General features: G+C 43.6%; 3 protein-coding genes across 7 annotated transcripts; 1 reads left to right on the top strand and 2 right to left on the bottom strand.

Moving 5' to 3' along the window:
- The first annotated feature begins 1,645 nt into the window (after positions 1-1,645).
- Positions 1,646-5,479, top strand: LOC100545120 (glutamine amidotransferase-like class 1 domain-containing protein 3, mitochondrial). Its single transcript, XM_003208390.5, has 4 exons — positions 1,646-1,818; positions 3,091-3,262; positions 4,022-4,223; positions 4,830-5,479. The coding sequence occupies exons 1-4, from the start codon at positions 1,711-1,713 to the stop codon at positions 5,020-5,022; spliced, it is 675 nt and encodes a 224-aa protein (XP_003208438.1). The 5' UTR covers positions 1,646-1,710; the 3' UTR covers positions 5,023-5,479.
- Positions 5,480-7,283: 1,804 nt separating this feature from the next.
- Positions 7,284-12,005, bottom strand: LOC100546659 (uncharacterized). 5 transcript variants are annotated; one of them, XM_085230552.1, is made up of 5 exons: positions 10,829-12,005; positions 10,602-10,742; positions 8,800-8,988; positions 7,784-7,921; positions 7,284-7,564 (listed from the first exon to the last, which is right to left on the bottom strand). In XM_085230552.1, exons 1-5 carry the CDS (start codon positions 11,168-11,170, stop codon positions 7,478-7,480), a joined length of 897 nt encoding a protein of 298 aa, XP_085086678.1. In that variant the 5' UTR covers positions 11,171-12,005; the 3' UTR covers positions 7,284-7,477. The 5 variants fall into 5 exon arrangements, with proteins under 5 accessions (XP_085086678.1, XP_019473775.2, XP_085086679.1 ...); XM_019618230.2 differs by having other exon boundaries at positions 8,860-8,988; XM_085230553.1 differs by having other exon boundaries at positions 8,878-8,988.
- Positions 12,006-12,242: 237 nt separating this feature from the next.
- Positions 12,243-16,611, bottom strand: CETN2 (centrin 2). The gene is made up of 5 exons (XM_010715312.3): positions 16,484-16,611; positions 16,126-16,284; positions 14,996-15,124; positions 14,124-14,261; positions 12,243-12,994 (listed from the first exon to the last, which is right to left on the bottom strand). The coding sequence occupies exons 1-5, from the start codon at positions 16,484-16,486 to the stop codon at positions 12,905-12,907; spliced, it is 519 nt and encodes a 172-aa protein (XP_010713614.1). The 5' UTR covers positions 16,487-16,611; the 3' UTR covers positions 12,243-12,904.
- Positions 16,612-16,647: the final 36 nt, after the last annotated feature.

Genomic DNA, 16,647 nt, shown 5'->3' with positions numbered 1-16,647 from the left:
GAAAAACTTAGCTGAAAAGCATTAATTATCAAGAATACATCTGTAAAGATCTGTAGATCTTTAATTTGCCTATTGAGATACATCCTGTCACACAAGGAAGCAAGCTCTAGAACAAGCTTATTTTGTTCAGCTACACGTAGACAATTATTTCAGTAAGGGGAAACAATGCCATCAGTTTGCAATTTGCAGAGCTACATGATGTGGTTTACAGCAAGTCCAAAGTTCATTTAAGTCATTAGCCATGATCTATCTTAGAATCACAGAATGGCTTGGGTTGGAAGGGACCTCAAAGTTCCAACTCCCCTGCTATGGGCAGGGTTGCCAAACTCCAGATCAAGCACTAGATTCACCCAGCCTGGCCTTGAACAATCTTTCTTCCATCATTAATTGATTGCTCTCCTGTAAGTCTAAGGAGGAAGAAACTCTCTTTTCAGGTTCCAGCATGATTCAGCTGTTTTTGTTTTCTTGTAAGAGGAAATAATACAGTTCTAAATTATGTTTACAATAACTTAGATATGAAACCAAACCGAAGAGAAAAGGCTTTGGGAATTTCCCCCACTTGTCTCACATTTTAATTTTTTTCATGGATAATAAAAACTGTTTTTCTACCCATCAAACAGGTGCTTTATTCCCGTTTGTACAGTTGAGTATATAGTGCCTGACATCACTGTTTTTAAGATGCGTGCAGTAAATGAAGTCACATGTATCAGGAAAGAACATCTTTCTTATGCCTGTATGACTAAAGAACTCGCCAAGCTACTATTTCACTAAAAACAAAATACACTTCATATCTCTTCTGAGAGAGAGACAAGGACATTTTCTTACAAATAAGCCTAGAAAAATGTTCTTTAGTCAAGTTGCACAAATTTTGTTGTTCACTGAAAAATGGCAAGATAAGCTTCAGAGGTTATTTCAACACTGAAAAGCTAAATAGAAATGCTCATACTCTTTTCAGGTGTGAGCATATCAAGGACAAGAAAGAACAGGTCTCCACATGAGAAAGGAAGCATCCCACCACATGCTGTGAACCTTGCAACCATGTACATCTGTATTGGTCAGGGCTCTGCCAGTTCCTATTACCATTTTCCTTGCAAATGCTGTTGTTACCTTCTTGGACAGATGGTGCTGTTCGTGGAGAATTGTGTTACTCATTCCTAACTCAGGACCTGAAGGCCAGGAAACAACTGCAAAACTTCTGCTCTTCAGAGAGGGTGAGGACCCTTAAGGTCAGAAAAGGATATCTTGGTGTTAAAAGGAGAGAAGCTGCTGGTGAAGCGTAGGGTCTTCAAAATGGGGCACAGATAGGAACTGCACTGGCTGGAATACCTGCTGTGGGCTAGCTCCCTGTGATACCATCTTATGCACAAAGATTTTACTGCTTTAGTCTGAAGTAGAATGGAAAACCGACATCTCAAAAGGAAAAACAGCTGCTTTGTTGAACAGCTCACGTCAGTTGGGGATGCTCTGGAGACAACGTGCTGGTAAGAATGTCTGCATGGGAGCAATCATTTTGAGGAAACAAATAATATTTACACGCAGTGCCCGTGGCGCTGGAAATAAAACCGTCTTGCCAGTAAGAAATTCAGCCCAACCCTCCTGGCCCCACCTGCTCCTGGGGGAGGGATCAAGCTATAAAAGGCTCCAGGCAGTGCAAAGAGATGCACAGCAATTTGGGGCTCTCTGGGGAATCCTCCTGCTCTTTTTGTGACCATGGGAAAGAGAGTGGCTGTTGTGCTGGCTGGCTGCGGGGTGTACGATGGCAGTGAGATCCACGAGTCTTCGGCTGTGTTGGTGCACCTCAGCAGGGAGGGGGCACAGGTAAGAGGCTGCTGCCCCATCTCTGTCTCCTTTTGCCTTGGCTCTGCTTTTCACTTTGTCTCTCTTGCACAAAGTACTGCTCTTAACAGCTTTGCATCTTGCTAGGCCAGTCACAAGTTTCTCACTTTCGCTGGGGCCATTGCAAAGCATTAAGTGAGAGGAGTCAAAGCAGACAGCAGTGTCAGGGCTGCCACAGCAAACATGAAGAATGCTCTGCTCTCTGCTTTGCGCTCACAGCTTTGCTCTACGAGAGGACTGGCTGTGTGCTTTGTGCTCAGCGACTCCGTGTGCTACTCAAACTCTGAAGCAAACTTTCTTAAGTGAACCTCTCTGTTTCTGGCTTGTACTTCCTCTCTTCTGCTTTGGTACTTCTGTTTCAAAGACTACTAATGGCTTTGGCTGTTTGAAACTCATCCTTTTAAAACACTGAAGATTGAAACAGGAAATAGATGAGTCCTTGCGAGTTGAACTGGAGAAAGGACAAAAAAGGGTGATCCTGCAGCAACTGCTGTTACACCACTAGTCCCAACAGCTGCTCTTTGAGAGAGGAAGAAAAGAGAGGAGCCCTGTGCAATGTCCCTTTCAGCTCCGAGCCACCCACAGATCTGGGTCAGAGCTGGTTTCCTGGAAATTGGAACTGCTCCACTAAACATGAAGGCACAGTGGTGATTTACACATGCTGCAGGGCCTGCCCACCCAATTCCAAAGCCTTCAAAGTGTCTTCGCGGTGTGGATTAAAGCTGAGACTTGTCTAAACTGTCTCTCCGCTGTCTGTCGTCTCGCCTCTTTTCCTTCGCTCCTGCAGCTGCTGCAGTTCTCCCGCCTTACCTTAAATTGGCGAGCTTAAAGCATTGCCCTGCGCTTATCCCTTGATTGGCAGGGACCTCTAGTGGAGAAAACTCAGCGACCGTATGTGATAACTGGTTTTAGGAGCACAGAGTGGGCCCACCACAGCAAAAGTGATTGCTTGGGACGAATGGAAAACTCTAGGAAATGAGCTTCATGCGTGGCTCTTGGAACAGCTTGTTTTCTTAGGAAGGAAAGGAGTGGCTGCTCCTTCTCCACCATTTCAGCTCCCAAAATATAACACTACATATAACAATAACCTTCCTGATCCCGGTATTGGATACAGGTGAGCCTGAGGCTCATTGCAACCACCAACGAAGGTCTTTCCTAAGAAAGCAACTCAAGTATTTTAATTTGCTACCTATGGTACTGAACATGTTTAAGATACATGGCTGAAAGATAACAGACCTTTTCTTCCCTTCTCAGGCGGAGGTTTTTGCTCCTAATGTCGACCAGATGCATGTGGTAGACCACGTGAAAGGACAGCCAACTCAGGAGAAGCGCAATGTACTAGTTGAAAGTGCCAGAATAGCCAGAGGCAACATCAAGGATCTAACTAAGCTGGATGTCAAGGGGCTGGATGCCTTAATCATACCAGGTAGGTTGGTATGTGGGGTCTGCATGCCCGTGGTCTTGGAACAGCTTAGATATATGTAAGCCTTGAAAAACATGGGCTGAGAGAAATTGGGCAAAGCCACTGGGGAAGAAGATAATTTGGGAGACAGGACTGGAATGATGGACATCCTCCATCTGTGCTTGCATAAACTTATATTACAAGAGCACATGGCAACACAGAAATTTGTTCCAAGAAGACAGAGCAGATAACCACGTTGACTTACTCTCTGTACCATCTACTTACCTTCTTTCTACTGGATGTAAGACTATCCCCTCCCTCACCAACATGCCTGCCTTATTATCAAGAGAAGCAAAAGCTGGAACACAGAGAAGGTGACTCAGAAGTGAAAAGTGTAATCTCTTCTGAAATCAGTCTTCGGTGAAAGTATTTCACTGGGGTTGGATGAGACCTGGAACAAGGATTAAAAGACAAGTGAAAGCTTGTCAGCGTGCTCTACCATAACAGAAAGAGAAGAGCTCATGAGTGGAACAGGGTAACCAGCAGTGCACTGATACCTCTCCAGTTTTCTTTAGAAACAGAGATGGTGCTTTAGAATCTTATCTCATGGTGGTCAGGAGCTGAGAATATTCAGTGGCTTGTAAAGGTTCTGCTTTCTTCCATCAATATTGCCTAAAGGCTTCTATCCCCCCAATCCATTTTAACATTCTAAGAAACCATACCTGACAAAAGTCCTGCCTTGGAGCACTAATCTTCCTGTCTAACCTGTTTCCCTTTTCTCAGGTGGCTTTGGAGTGGCTAAAAACCTGAGTACTTGGGCCACTCAAGGAAAGAACTGCACAGTCACCAAAGAAGTGGAGGATGTCCTGAAGGCGTTCCATGCTGCCAAAAAGCCCATTGGCCTGTGCTGCATTTCCCCCGTGCTGGCAGCCAAAATCTTCCCAGGCTGTGAGCTGACTGTCGGTCATGACACAGAGTGTGAGAAGTAAGTGACCTTGGGATGCTGATACATAATCATACCATGAAAGTCACAGAATCAGCAATCTCTCCCCAGTGTATCTAGTACTGTGCCTCGTGCACCTTTCAGTCCCAGGGCAGGAAAGATGAGAAAGATGCCGGACCATTGACTAAAAGTTAAGCAGATCCTGGGTAGGAACAAGATGGCTGCATAACACATAAAAGGCAGGGATTAAGACTGACATTATCCATCCATGAAAGCTGTGACTGAATTTTCCCTGTGGCAGGAAAGAAACTGATGGCTCTTCTTATTAGTATAAAAAGCTGGTGAAGAAACCAAACCCCAAAATAAGTCTAGAGTGCATAGAAATAAGCAGCAGAACAACTATGCTGGAACACTGAGGTTTTATGTCAGCTTTACTTCAGCACTGTAATCTGGAGATTTTCCTGATGCTACAGTCTTGGAAAAATTCTTTTGACAGGAAAAGATTTAGAACTTATTAAGCAGGCTTTTTATAGGGAGCATCCATCTCTCTGTAACCGCCTAGAAGATGCTGTTGTGAGGTGCAAACAGGCTTTTTATTGTAGGCTTTTCTCAAATCCTCTACACGGGTCTTTTTCTCTTTTCTTATAGATGGCCTTATGCAAAGACTGCTGAGACCGTGAAGGAACTTGGCTGCAAGCACATTAACAAACACGTCACTGAAGTTCACGTGGATGTGAAGAACAAGCTGGTGACCACCAGTGCCTTCATGTGCAATGCCCCCATTCATGAGATCTATGATGGTATTGGAAAAATGGTCAAAGAAGTGATCAGACTTGCCTAAATGCCACAAAGCCAAATGTCAACAGGCAAACTGCTACTCAGAGTTTTTCCCCACACTGGAACCCCAGTGGCTGCTGGGGTGAGAGAACTGGAGCAATATAAGATTGGCATATTTTATCATGGACAAACCATTTACTGTATTGACCCCAAATCAGCAGCAATTCTGTGATTCTGTAATGAGTGTCAGTGCACCATAAGCTGACACACAGACACCAGATTTCCACGGGGCTCAAATGCCACCATTATCTGTGGTTCTGAGTAGCTGGGCAGTTGCCTGGGTCTTTTCAGTTATGATTAGGCTGACCTGACAAGCACATCATGTGTGAATGGGAATTGTTCTGAGATTTGTTATAAATCTCTCTCTCCCTACTTTTCACCATATCATAGAATAGATAAATTAGTGGCAAAAGGAAGGAGCACAGTTTTGGTACTGAATAAAACAGACATATTTTACAAAGGCTGAATTCTCTTTTATTTTTGTCTTTTACTGTGCATTAGGATATGTTCTTAGTGCTAGTGGTTGGACAGTAAATGAGTAAAATAGCACAGCAGGAAGTCACTAGTAACAACCCCTCCTAGTTTTCCTAGCTTTTCTCAGAACTCAGACTTGGTAAAAGCAGAAGCAAACCAACATTAGCAGGAAGGTTTAACAAGAAGTAGTTAAATTCTTCTTTTGTGTTAATGCAATACAATAGCATGGGGTATTTTGGAAGTAGTCTAGGCAGGAAGTGTTAAGGATGAAATCTGGGCATCCCAAAGAAAATGCTGCAATTTCCAACTGCTTTCAATCTCTAGGAAAATTCCTAGAAGTTATGTGGAAGCAACAATTCTGCATTGCAACAGGGACAGACAAGATACCCATCTAGCTGAAACTGGAACGTCAGGCTGTAAACTGGTTGGGTGACAGTGAAGTTTGGCAAAGAGAAGACACTAAAAATAACTGAGTACTACACATAGTTGTTCAGATAACAGGCCAGGCACTGATTTGTAAGGCCAGAAGGATCTATTCATCTGCGTAATCTGACTGCTCTACAGGGGCACAGTAACTCACATTTTACTGAAGCAAACCTGCTGAGCAGATTTGTTCTTTGCCTAGAGACACTGCTATGTCATTTGATGGCTCATTCCTACAGTTAATCACTGTTATTTAAGATAAGCCATGCCTTATTTCTCTTTTAAAGTTGAACAGCTTCCAGCTTCGGGATTTTGACAGGTTTGTCTCCATTAGATTGAAAAGCATTTTAGATGGCAGCTTGTATGTTCTTATATAGGCTCTTATTCTATATACAGCATCACATAATAATTACAGGCTGAACTGTTAAATTCTCACAGTATTAAAACTTTTTTTTAAGCCAGTAATTACTTTCTGAGACTCTTCTAAGCAAACTCCTCGGGCTCTTTACATCCTTTCCAAAACACATATACATTTCTGTACTCTCAGCAACGTGGCAAGATCCTTCAAGACTACATCAGTGATCAAAGTAGGAAGGAATGTACCCGCATGCTGCAGTGGAGCTGCAAAGAGGAACTCGAGCACTTCTGGCAGGGTCACAACAGCCCAAAATGACAATTGTACCATGTTGTTTGTCTTGTTTTTGAATAAGAGTGGCCCTTAGCTTTTCTGTATTTTTTCCACTGCTTCTCCTACCAATCATTTTTAAGCAATTGCCCACCTTCTATAACATTTACTAAAAATTCAAAAGCCTGCAAGACATGAAGGATCAGCCAGTTTGGGGACAGTAACTGCCAGGAAAAAGAGAGAAATGTATGCTTAGCATGAAAAGTCTACAAATCCCCTGGTCTACAATACCCAGAGAAAACTATGCTGAGTATTCCAATCATGAAGAAAATTCAGTCTGAATTTGCATTTCGTTAGGATGGAAGCACAAATCCATGAGAGACCTGACCTCATTACATCTTCTAGTCTCATAGCCGCATAGTTGTTCTTCTGTACTGCTACTTTTGAAGGGAAATCCAAAGTCTAGGATATTCACTACCTTATGGAAAATAACTGCTCCCAAGCCCTCAAACTCCTGTCTTTTACATAATACCTGAGGATCAGGAAAGGTACAGAAGTTTTTGTCATAAATACTAACGTTTGAAATTTATATTTTCTGAGATTAAGAGTGTTTTGACTAACTTTATCAGGCTGAAAAGCCATGGGATGCAGTTACAATAGAGAGAACTCCAGGGGAAGGCTGATGAATTTGAATTAATCTCAACCTTTAGAATTAACCCACAGAATTAACACAGACACAGAGCTCGCAACAAAACTGTTTACTGGGATACAGAAAACTGCTTGCAGTGATGGAGCAGAATCAACACCAAAAATGAAACATCTCAGTGTGTTTTCACACCCAAGAAAGGCAACACACAAAAAATTTAAAAGTTGGAAAGAAGTGATACTGCAAACAGTTGTTTACAATGGAATGGGAGAAAAAAAGAAAATCATGTAGTTACAGGTCAGTCAATGTCAGAATCCGCAAAAACTCTTCTGGATCCACTTCCCCATCTCCATCCACATCTGCTTCATCAATCATCTCCTGTCAAACAACGAAGATTTGGGAGACCAGATTAGGTGGGATCTGAGAGGATGGAGGGTCATAAAGACGAAACAACAATGAAGATCTCAGGCAAGGCTTCATGTTAAAACCAAGAGAAACAGATTATGTCTGTTGCAAAGAAACAAAGCACAATTCCCCAATCAGTAAGCCTTTATACTCCCTCCCTGAGCAAGAGAAATATGCTTGTGCTTCACAAACCTGTAGCTCCTCGTCTGTGATGTCTTCTTCAACCTCACTAGCCACCAGCTTGAGTTTCTCAAAAGAGATTTTGCCAGTGCCATCATAATCAAACAGCTTGAAACCTTTTAGGATCTCCTCTTTTGAAAACGGTTCTGCCTTAGCAGGGAAATGAAAAATGTCTTAATGCAGGCATGACATCATACCACTCTACAATCCCTACTCAGACACTTTACCCAGCAAACATTTGGAATAAAATCCAAGACATCATTTTGAGTCACAGAGGAGGGCTATTTGCCACTGCTGTTCCTCTTTCACTTTTCTTTCATTTTTTCCCCCTTCTTTTCTCAGTGTTACCATGTGTTAAAGGAAAAGCGAAAACAGAAGTTTTTTGAACAGTATGGGGACTTGGCCTGGAATATCGTGGCCAAGATCTGTCAGGAAGAGAGAGATTAGCAACTCTACTGAAGGTGGAAGCTGCTGCCAAGAACGATCCAATGGCTACAGTTGTGTTTTATTCCAAAAGTAAGCCAGGCTCGTGCTGGCTGTTGCTGCCTTTATTTACCTCACACACAGGCAATGTGTACACAAGCCTTCAATTAGGTGTGGGCTTTGACTGAACTCCAAAACATTACTATGGGGAAAACATGGATCTTCACTTTGCTCTTAGCATAGGTCCAAACATGCACACCCTGGCAACTCGCATGTACACAGGAATGGCAATGCCAGCTATGACCCAGTCATCTCACCAAGCCTTGCAATGAAATTACAAGGATGTGAGGGGCAAAACCAGTCATGCTGGCGCATGGTTTCCGAGTCCTTTGGTGTCCAAGGAAAGATCCCAGGCACTGCGCTCAATGATAGGGAGAAATTGTCTGCTGAAATGCAAAACTACCTGAACTAGCCATCCTAGATCCTTGTGGAAAAAGGCAGGAGTGGTAAAGACAACTCACCCAAGGGCAGATATCTAAAATACTTCAGATGAAAGTCCTGTTTCTCTCCTGCAGGGAACCAGTAACCCAATCTACTGCAAGTACCTGCATTGTAAAGTTAGGCAAGAGGAATTTCAGTCTTTGTGACCAGCTGGGCTCACACACCATTTTCTGGGTCATCACCTGCAGAAATGACTCAAAGTTTATCTTCCCTGACCCATTCTCATCAACTTCAGAGATAATTCTCTTCATCTCCGCTTTCCTGAGTTCACAGCCCAGAGCTCTCATCATTATCTGCCAAACGAGAAAACAGACCAACATCACTGTACAAGTCAAAAAGAAACAAAGCAGAAAAGATGTTTGAAGCAAGTAGGTACATGTAAAGGGGGGTGGGGGTGGGAAGGGGGAGGAACAACTTTTTGCCTCAGTGGAAAGATAACAGGACAAACAGCCTGTCTACTGTGCAGACAACAGAGCAGCCTTCTGACTTTGCAGTGAAACTGGGCCTGTGCCAGAAGGCTGCACATGTTCATGAAGCCAACTTGGTGACAGACCTGATTAAGAAATTTCAGATCCCACAGCCCCATTCCAGGTGCTCATATATTGCAGCTTATCAACACAAGCACTTATTTATCAGGCCAAACAGAAAAAGGAGTTGCTGAAATCAGGCTACTGAAAATAACCATCCTTGGAATGTGAAGGTCTTTTAGAGAAGACCTTTCAGAGATCCAGGATGTGATTTTTCAAGGCACAGTCTCTGCTTACTACTTGCTTGCTGCTCTTCACCATTCCCATCAGCTTCTTATTTCTCTCCTGCCAATAAGCACTGCATTCCTCCACCTCAACAGTGCCAGGAAATGACTATATATTTGCATATGCGTATATATATTTGTAATATTAAATTTATTTTTAACCCAGATCACTTTTCCCATGCAATTTCCTCCATGCTTCTGCAATTAGCTAGGACAACTGTACATACAGTGAAGAGAGCAACAAATGGAAGGGCAGAACTGTGCTAACCAGCTTGTCTCCCAGCATCTCCACGCAGACAAGCTGGCTCAACCCTCCTCTATAAGTGAATGGGAAGGAATTGTGTGCAAAATATCTGAGCAGCAGGAGAGGAAAGGTCTGTACAAAACACAGAACAAGCTATTCATCCTCCATTTTGTCCCTAGAGAACAGTGTTCTGTAGCTGTCTGATGTCATCAGTACGAGGTTGTGGAAAACTGGGAGGGAAGATCTGCAGGCAAGTGCCAAGGAGAAGGAAGGCTTCAGTCCCTCCTAAGGAAACCTGGCTAAAACACTGGCACCATTCTTGCATGATTGCTGGCTGCATAACAAGCCAGAATTCTAGCAGCAACGCCTGACAGCTCAGCAAGCGGTCCAAAAGCAATAAGCAGCGAACACCAATTGCTCTGTAACAGCTCCACAACAGGTGAAGCTTGTAAATTATTAGGCTTATTTGTGCTTGTGAATGATTAACCCTACTTGCAACATTTCTGTTTGCTGACTGTCACCTTTGTTTGACTACAAGTAATTCTGGTTCCGAGAGCACCCGCGGTCACAAAGCATCCCTGTCAGTTCTCCGGGCCGGTGATCCAAGCCCAAACGTCCCCTGGGAGCTGCAGCCCTTCAGCTACACAAGGCACGTGCCGTCCCTTGTAAAAGCCGTTGATGAGGGTCTGCTAGAGAGCTTCGCTTGCACATCTACAGAAAGCGATTGCTGTGCAAAGGAAGAAAGCAGAGGAGACTCCTGAGCAGCAGAGGGGAACGAGCAGCTTCAGCCGCCCCGGTGTGCCTCCGTGCAGGAGGGGCACGAGGAGGGGCTGCTAAACCTCGCAGCCTTCGCTCCGCTCCCCGTGCTTCCATTTCACCAGTGAACACGCTGTATTTTCACGGCTTCCTGCCTTCAGGTCCTTGACATCCATCAGTCCGGAGCCGTCGGGGTCGAACGTGTCAAAGGCCTCTCGCAGCTGCTGCCGCTGCTCAGCGCTGACCGGGAACGTGGGGGCCGGTTCCTTCCCCGGAGCCTTCGGGCCGCCAGCAGCCTGCAGCGGAGAGACCCGGGATCCTCGGACCGGCAGCTGCCCCTCCTGGGGACCGCTCACAGGACCGGCGGATCCCACCGGCTCACCATCTCGCCGCCGGCAGCGCCCCGCCTCCCGGCGCTATGGCAACCGCGCTGCCGTTGGCCACCACACCTGCCTGTCAGGGAAAGCGTGCGAGCTGATTGGGCGAGAAGCAGAGCGGGCGGGGGCTTGTGCCGCGGCTCCGTCACGCCGCCCGCCGGTGTCCGGGCTGCGGGGTCACCAGGCTTCCAGCAGGAAGGCGGCGGCACCTCCCGGACAGCGGCGGGCACGGCACCACGTTCGTCCCGAGAGAGGGAGCGAGTCGCTGTTGTGAAGGATGCAGATTTGCGCTGGAGGAAATGAGCGTTGTGTGGTTTTGTGCGGTTTGTTTTCAACCGCGGCTCCATCCTGGAGGTTTACTCCCAGAGAAAAGCGCACAGAATCCTTTCTAATTGGCAGCAAATAATTCGGTATAAGCCCACGCTGTCCTGTATTTGAAATTTGGACGGGTGGCTCCTCTGCCTGGACAGTGTAAGTCTGATGTGCATCATTTCTGACAAAGATTGACCCGTGTTGTGCATCTCTGGAAGAGAACCATCAGCAAGGAACTGTATATTGCACTGCAGTTTTTAGGTTAAAAAAATGAAGTTTAAGGTTAAAAGTCAGATTTCTGCATGGCAGGATTAAACAAAACCGTGAATCACTGCAGCAGTAATAGAAGGTCACCCGAGAATGAAGTGGAGTGGATAAAGGATTGGAAACTGTACAGAAGCCGACAAACTTGCTAATAAATTGAGCTCGCCTGATAAATAACCCGAGCTTTTGACGTACCGTTAAGTGCCGTTTTCCTGTGCGTCTTCTCTTCGCCACACGGGGGCACAGGAGACTGCAACAATCTGCTCCCTTCTGACACATTGCTGCTATAAATCATTGTTTTCAAAGGCAGAAAAAGGTCTAAAAGGAATTCTACATAATACAGGCCGAGTTCAATTGTTGTTTTCTTTCATGTCTGGTTTAGTTTTCGATTTTTTCCCATGTTTATGAATTGTTCAAGTAAACTGAATGGTCAGCAAAGGGAAAAAGGCAGATACTGTCAATAGCAAAGGAAGTGAGTCTGAAGATATTAAAATTTCTGTAGAGGAAGAATTCATTCTTCCCTCATCTGAGAGTGAGGAGGGAGGATACCAGAGGAATTGCTGGAACAAACAGAAGTAGAGAAGGACCTGGGTGCTTGTTTCCTTCCAACACAAAGCAGAAGCCATCCTTCCTTTCTGCTTTCACCTCAGACAGATGCACTTCAAAGTCAGAATATAGCGTAGCTTTGTCTCTCCAGCCAAGCATTTTAACAAGAGCCCTTCTAGAGATTTCAAGTTACAACTCCGAAGTACCCATAGGAATCCTTTTTATTATTTGCCCAATGATCAGACAATGCTGTCCCAGTGGAGATGTGTTTTTGTATACTTCTTTCCACAACTCTGATGGCTTAAAATAAGACATTTTATTTTAAGTACAATCTTATATTTGAAACCACTGAATATTCCTGTAAATGTATATATCACCAGCACTGCTAACTTTCTGCAATGAGATTCCTTTAAATGTGTGAACTGAATAGCAGGAGGTTAAGTTGCAGTAGTCCATTTATACTTTTTCAGTTTTAAAGCATAATAAAAAAGGGGGAGGGAATAATCACCATAAGACAGAGTAAAAAAAGCTGATCCCCACAAATATGTCATATAAAGAGTTCACTATATCTGAGCCCAAGTCAAAGCATTTAACTAGAAACTTCAACTGTTCGGAAATACAACTTTACACTTTCATATTTTGAGTTCTTTCTTTACCAAACCAAATGATCTGACGTGTGTCTTACAGTCAGATAAGGATCTGAATACTGTTACTGAAAAATGTAATGTCTGTCTTGAAAACAAACAGTGCTTACAAGCACAAACAAGCAACCACGTTGCTACATGTAAGCAGGTTAACAGTTGGTAATTGTTCACAAACACAAGTGTAAGATCATTCGCTTAAAAGAAAGCACTGACCTAACTTTTCTGGTCTCTTTCCAGAAATAAAAAGCTGGAAAAAAGTGAGGCACCTACCAGACATACACACACGTGAGCAAAAAAATAAAATAAAATTCAGTTTCAGTAAAGGCTGGTCTTCTTCATGATCCGCAAGAATTCCTGCTCATTCACTTCCCCATCGCCATCTCTATCTGCTTCATCAATCATTTCCTGAAAGATATTTGTGTTCAGAAATAAGATGCAGATTAGAGTAGAATCAGAATGATTAGATTAATTCAGAATTAGAATCACTCTTTAAATAAATAGCATTGGACATGACAATGTTGGCTCTATGTCAGACTTAACATGCTTCGAAGTATTTTTTAAACTAGGCAATATGTTTATATATGGCTTACAAAAATATGTGTAGAATATGTCCTTTTAAAGGAGCTATCCTGGAAGAAATGGAGTGCTTGGAGCAGAGTTGTTCCTTTCCCATCACTGTAATTCCACAGAGAGTGACAGTTACTGTGACACAATTTAACTATGTATGCTTAACCCTTCTTTGGCCTTAGAACCTATTTCTGAATCGACAGCAGCTTTTCCATTTCTTTAGGGAAAGAGCTTAAATTAAGCATTACAGCTTAATAGCAAAGATCCCATGGGATGTTAGAGGACAGTGCCTGAAACTGAGACGGCAGCCTCTACCTAAAATCACAGTGACCCCTGAAGTGGCTTCCTTCCCCAGTGAGAAACAGATTTCCACTTTTTATTCTCAATAGTTAGAGAGAGGCTTCAGCTCCCCAAACAGGAGGAGAATGAGATTGTGACTATTTACATGGATTTAAAACTAAACAAGAAACCAACTAATACACAAACATTCTGTGACTGTCTTCCAATTCAGTGAAAAAGCATAATCTGGACCTTTAAACATCCACAATAGCTGATAACGAGTGTTTGTGCATTACATGGTGTAAGAGAACTGTTGGGTCACAGCTTGAACTGGTAATTGAGCACCTGGTGAAGGGGTATGTCTGGCCCAGGGAGCACAGGCAAATTGTTTGCACCTGTGCCCTATGCATGACCAGAAGGGGTGGACCCACAGTGGAACCTCCCTGGGCTTATATAAGAGCCAGCCACAGAAGAGAGAACATCTTTTAGATGTAGGCTGCTTGCTGAGGAGAAGTGCTGCATAGCTAGAGAGTTCTTTCACCAGCTGGGTAAGCTTGCCCTTCTCTTTTTTATGTATGCAGTCATTGGTGTACCTGCTAATGCTTTGGTTAGTTTCACCCAGAACCTGTTACAAGTGATGTTATTCCTTTGTGAGGGGAACACATGGTTGCATATATCAGGTACAAACCTGCAGCTCTTCATCTGTAAGATTTTCACCCAGTTCTTTGGCTACACGTTTGAGGTTTTTGAAAGAGATTTTGCCAGTTTCATCATCATCGAAGAGCTTAAAAGCTTTGAGAATCTCCTCTTTGGAATCTTTTTCAGCCTTAAGTTTAAGGAGAAAAGCATTGGTTATACTACATATAATACTCAAAATAAAAATTGCAATTATAGCATGCAAGAATTAGAAATACTAAGAAAGTCTTATAACTTTAAACATACACAGACTACCACAAACATACGTACAAAAGCTGAAGGTAGAAAGACACAGTAATGCTGCCTGAACCTCAGGGCTTCAAGTTCTTTTCTTCCATCTCTTGTTAGATAACTTCAGGATTTCAGTGTCAGGATCCTACACTGTTAAATACTTGCTTTTACGCAATATTTTCTAGGACTTTTAAAAGCAGAAATCTTATCTGTAAATATTTTTTATCTATGTAATACATCAATACTCCTGACAGAGTTCTGCCTGCTAGAGTTGTCTTTCATCTGTGATAAGAGTTCTGGTTTCTTTGTCATATGTACGTAAAACTGATTGTTAAAGAAGCTTATTAATGACATTTCAACCTTACTATTCAAGTAAATGAGTGAACTGGCCTATGACCAGGTAAGATTTAACTTACTTCTTTAGCATTAAGAATAAACTATAAATGAACACTTAAAAAAGCCATAATATGACAGAACTTAATGTTAGTAACTAAATTTGATGAAGCTTTAAGATAAAGAGAAGGGGGAAGGTGTGTGTCTGTGCTTTTTCTCATCTTCCACTAAAACCAAGAGGAGGTGAAAGTGACTCATCCATTTTCAGAATTTCTTCTTTGACTTCTAAAACTTACGTACCATTTTCTGGGTCATCACTGCCAAGAAGTCATTGAAACTGATTTTTCCTGTTCCTTCCTTATCGATATCTGATATCATTTTCTTGATTTCTTCTTTTTTAGGTTCAAACCCTAGTGCTCTCATGGCCACCTGTAAGGCCAAAAGAAATTATTAGTCATACAAAACCATAAGAAGGAAAAATATCTTCTAGTGACAAACACAGTAAAACTTTGTGCCATACCACAGTAGATCATGTTCTCAAGGAGAGCAGGAAGGTCAAGGAGCACTCTTAAAGTAATGTTTTTCATTGCACAAGGGCATGTCGGGATGCAGAACCAGTTGTATTCTAGACTCACTCCTTCCTTTTCTTTAATTCCAGAGTTTCCTAAACACATTCTAATCATTGTGGCAACACCTTCTTGTCAGAACTGGCAGGGAGATGGAAATAATCTTGGGATCTGGATTATTAAGTCCTAGCATACCTGTTTTGGTACATATCAGTTTAATTCCTATGATGGGGATTCAGAATAAAAGTATCCTATTTTCTTTTTTTTTTTTTTAAGTAGAAAAACCCCAAACAATATTATCATGTAGTGTTGTAGCAATTTTCAGTGCTGCTGGAAAACAGAATACAGCCGCTTTCCTGTGAAGAGAATTGCTACTAACCCTCTCTTTCACATGAGAAATGTGACACTGAGTAACAATTCAAAAAAACTCACTTCACACTCTTGTGTAAGCAAGGTGGCAACTGTAAGATTAGAAATGTCTTGGAAGAAAGGTTTTTTTTTAAAAAAAAAAAAATTAACCGTGTTTAATACAAGTGACTCCAAGCAAGAAGCTTCTATCGTACTTGCTACTCTACTGAACTCCTTGCAGACTTTCATCTGACAGCACAAAGATGGAACCTCTTAAGTTTCCAGATGACAGAGAACTTCAGGTTCTCTCATTTTTGTGAGAAAGCCTTAATGAGTGTACAGGAACACTTTGTGTGGTTTCAAATGCTCTGAGCACCTGTAAGTAGTAAAAGTTACAGCTAGTGGGCAATGTGCTTATTGACAGCAAGGGTTTCACTCCAGAAAAAAAAACATCTGCAGGTCTGTTCCTGTGTCAGGTCACTAACAGGCCGTGCTTTCAGCAATAGGAAGCCTCACCTTTAGCTCCTTAACATCAATGTTCCCGGTGCCGTCTGTGTCAAACAGGTCGAAGGCCTCCCGGATCTCCTGCTTCTGCTCTTCAGTCAGCTCCGGCTTGGGACTCGATTTCTTCCTCTGGGACGCTGCTCCCAGCGAGGGCTTCTTGAAGCTGGAGGCCTTGGCACAGCAACACAAGAGCAAACGGGCATCAGACCGCCCCGGGAAGAGCGGGAAAAGCCCGCAGAACGGCGGCCCCCTCAGCTCGCCCCGGGGCCGCTGCAGGCTGGCAGGGGCGGCCCCGCAACCCCGTTGCCGGGAGGGCGGAGCCGGACCGAGCCCGAAGCCCGCTCCCACCGCTGGGCCGGACCGCACTCACCATCCCGGCGGCCGCTGCCTCGGGGCGGCTCCAGTCCTGTCAGGCCGGTGCTCAATACTATCTTCCCCCATTGGCTGATGCTACCACGCCGCTGCTATGGTAACCGTCTCTTTGATTGGTGGAAAGACGAAGGCGGGAGGAGCTGGAAAGGTGACTATTGGTCA

The sequence above is a fragment of the Meleagris gallopavo genome, chromosome 9 (assembly GCF_905368555.1).
Source record: "Meleagris gallopavo chromosome 9, MGAL_WU_HG_1.1, whole genome shotgun sequence".
NCBI classification, from domain to species: Eukaryota; Metazoa; Chordata; class Aves; order Galliformes; family Phasianidae; genus Meleagris; species Meleagris gallopavo.
This window is presented reverse-complemented; position numbering and strand designations above follow the sequence as displayed.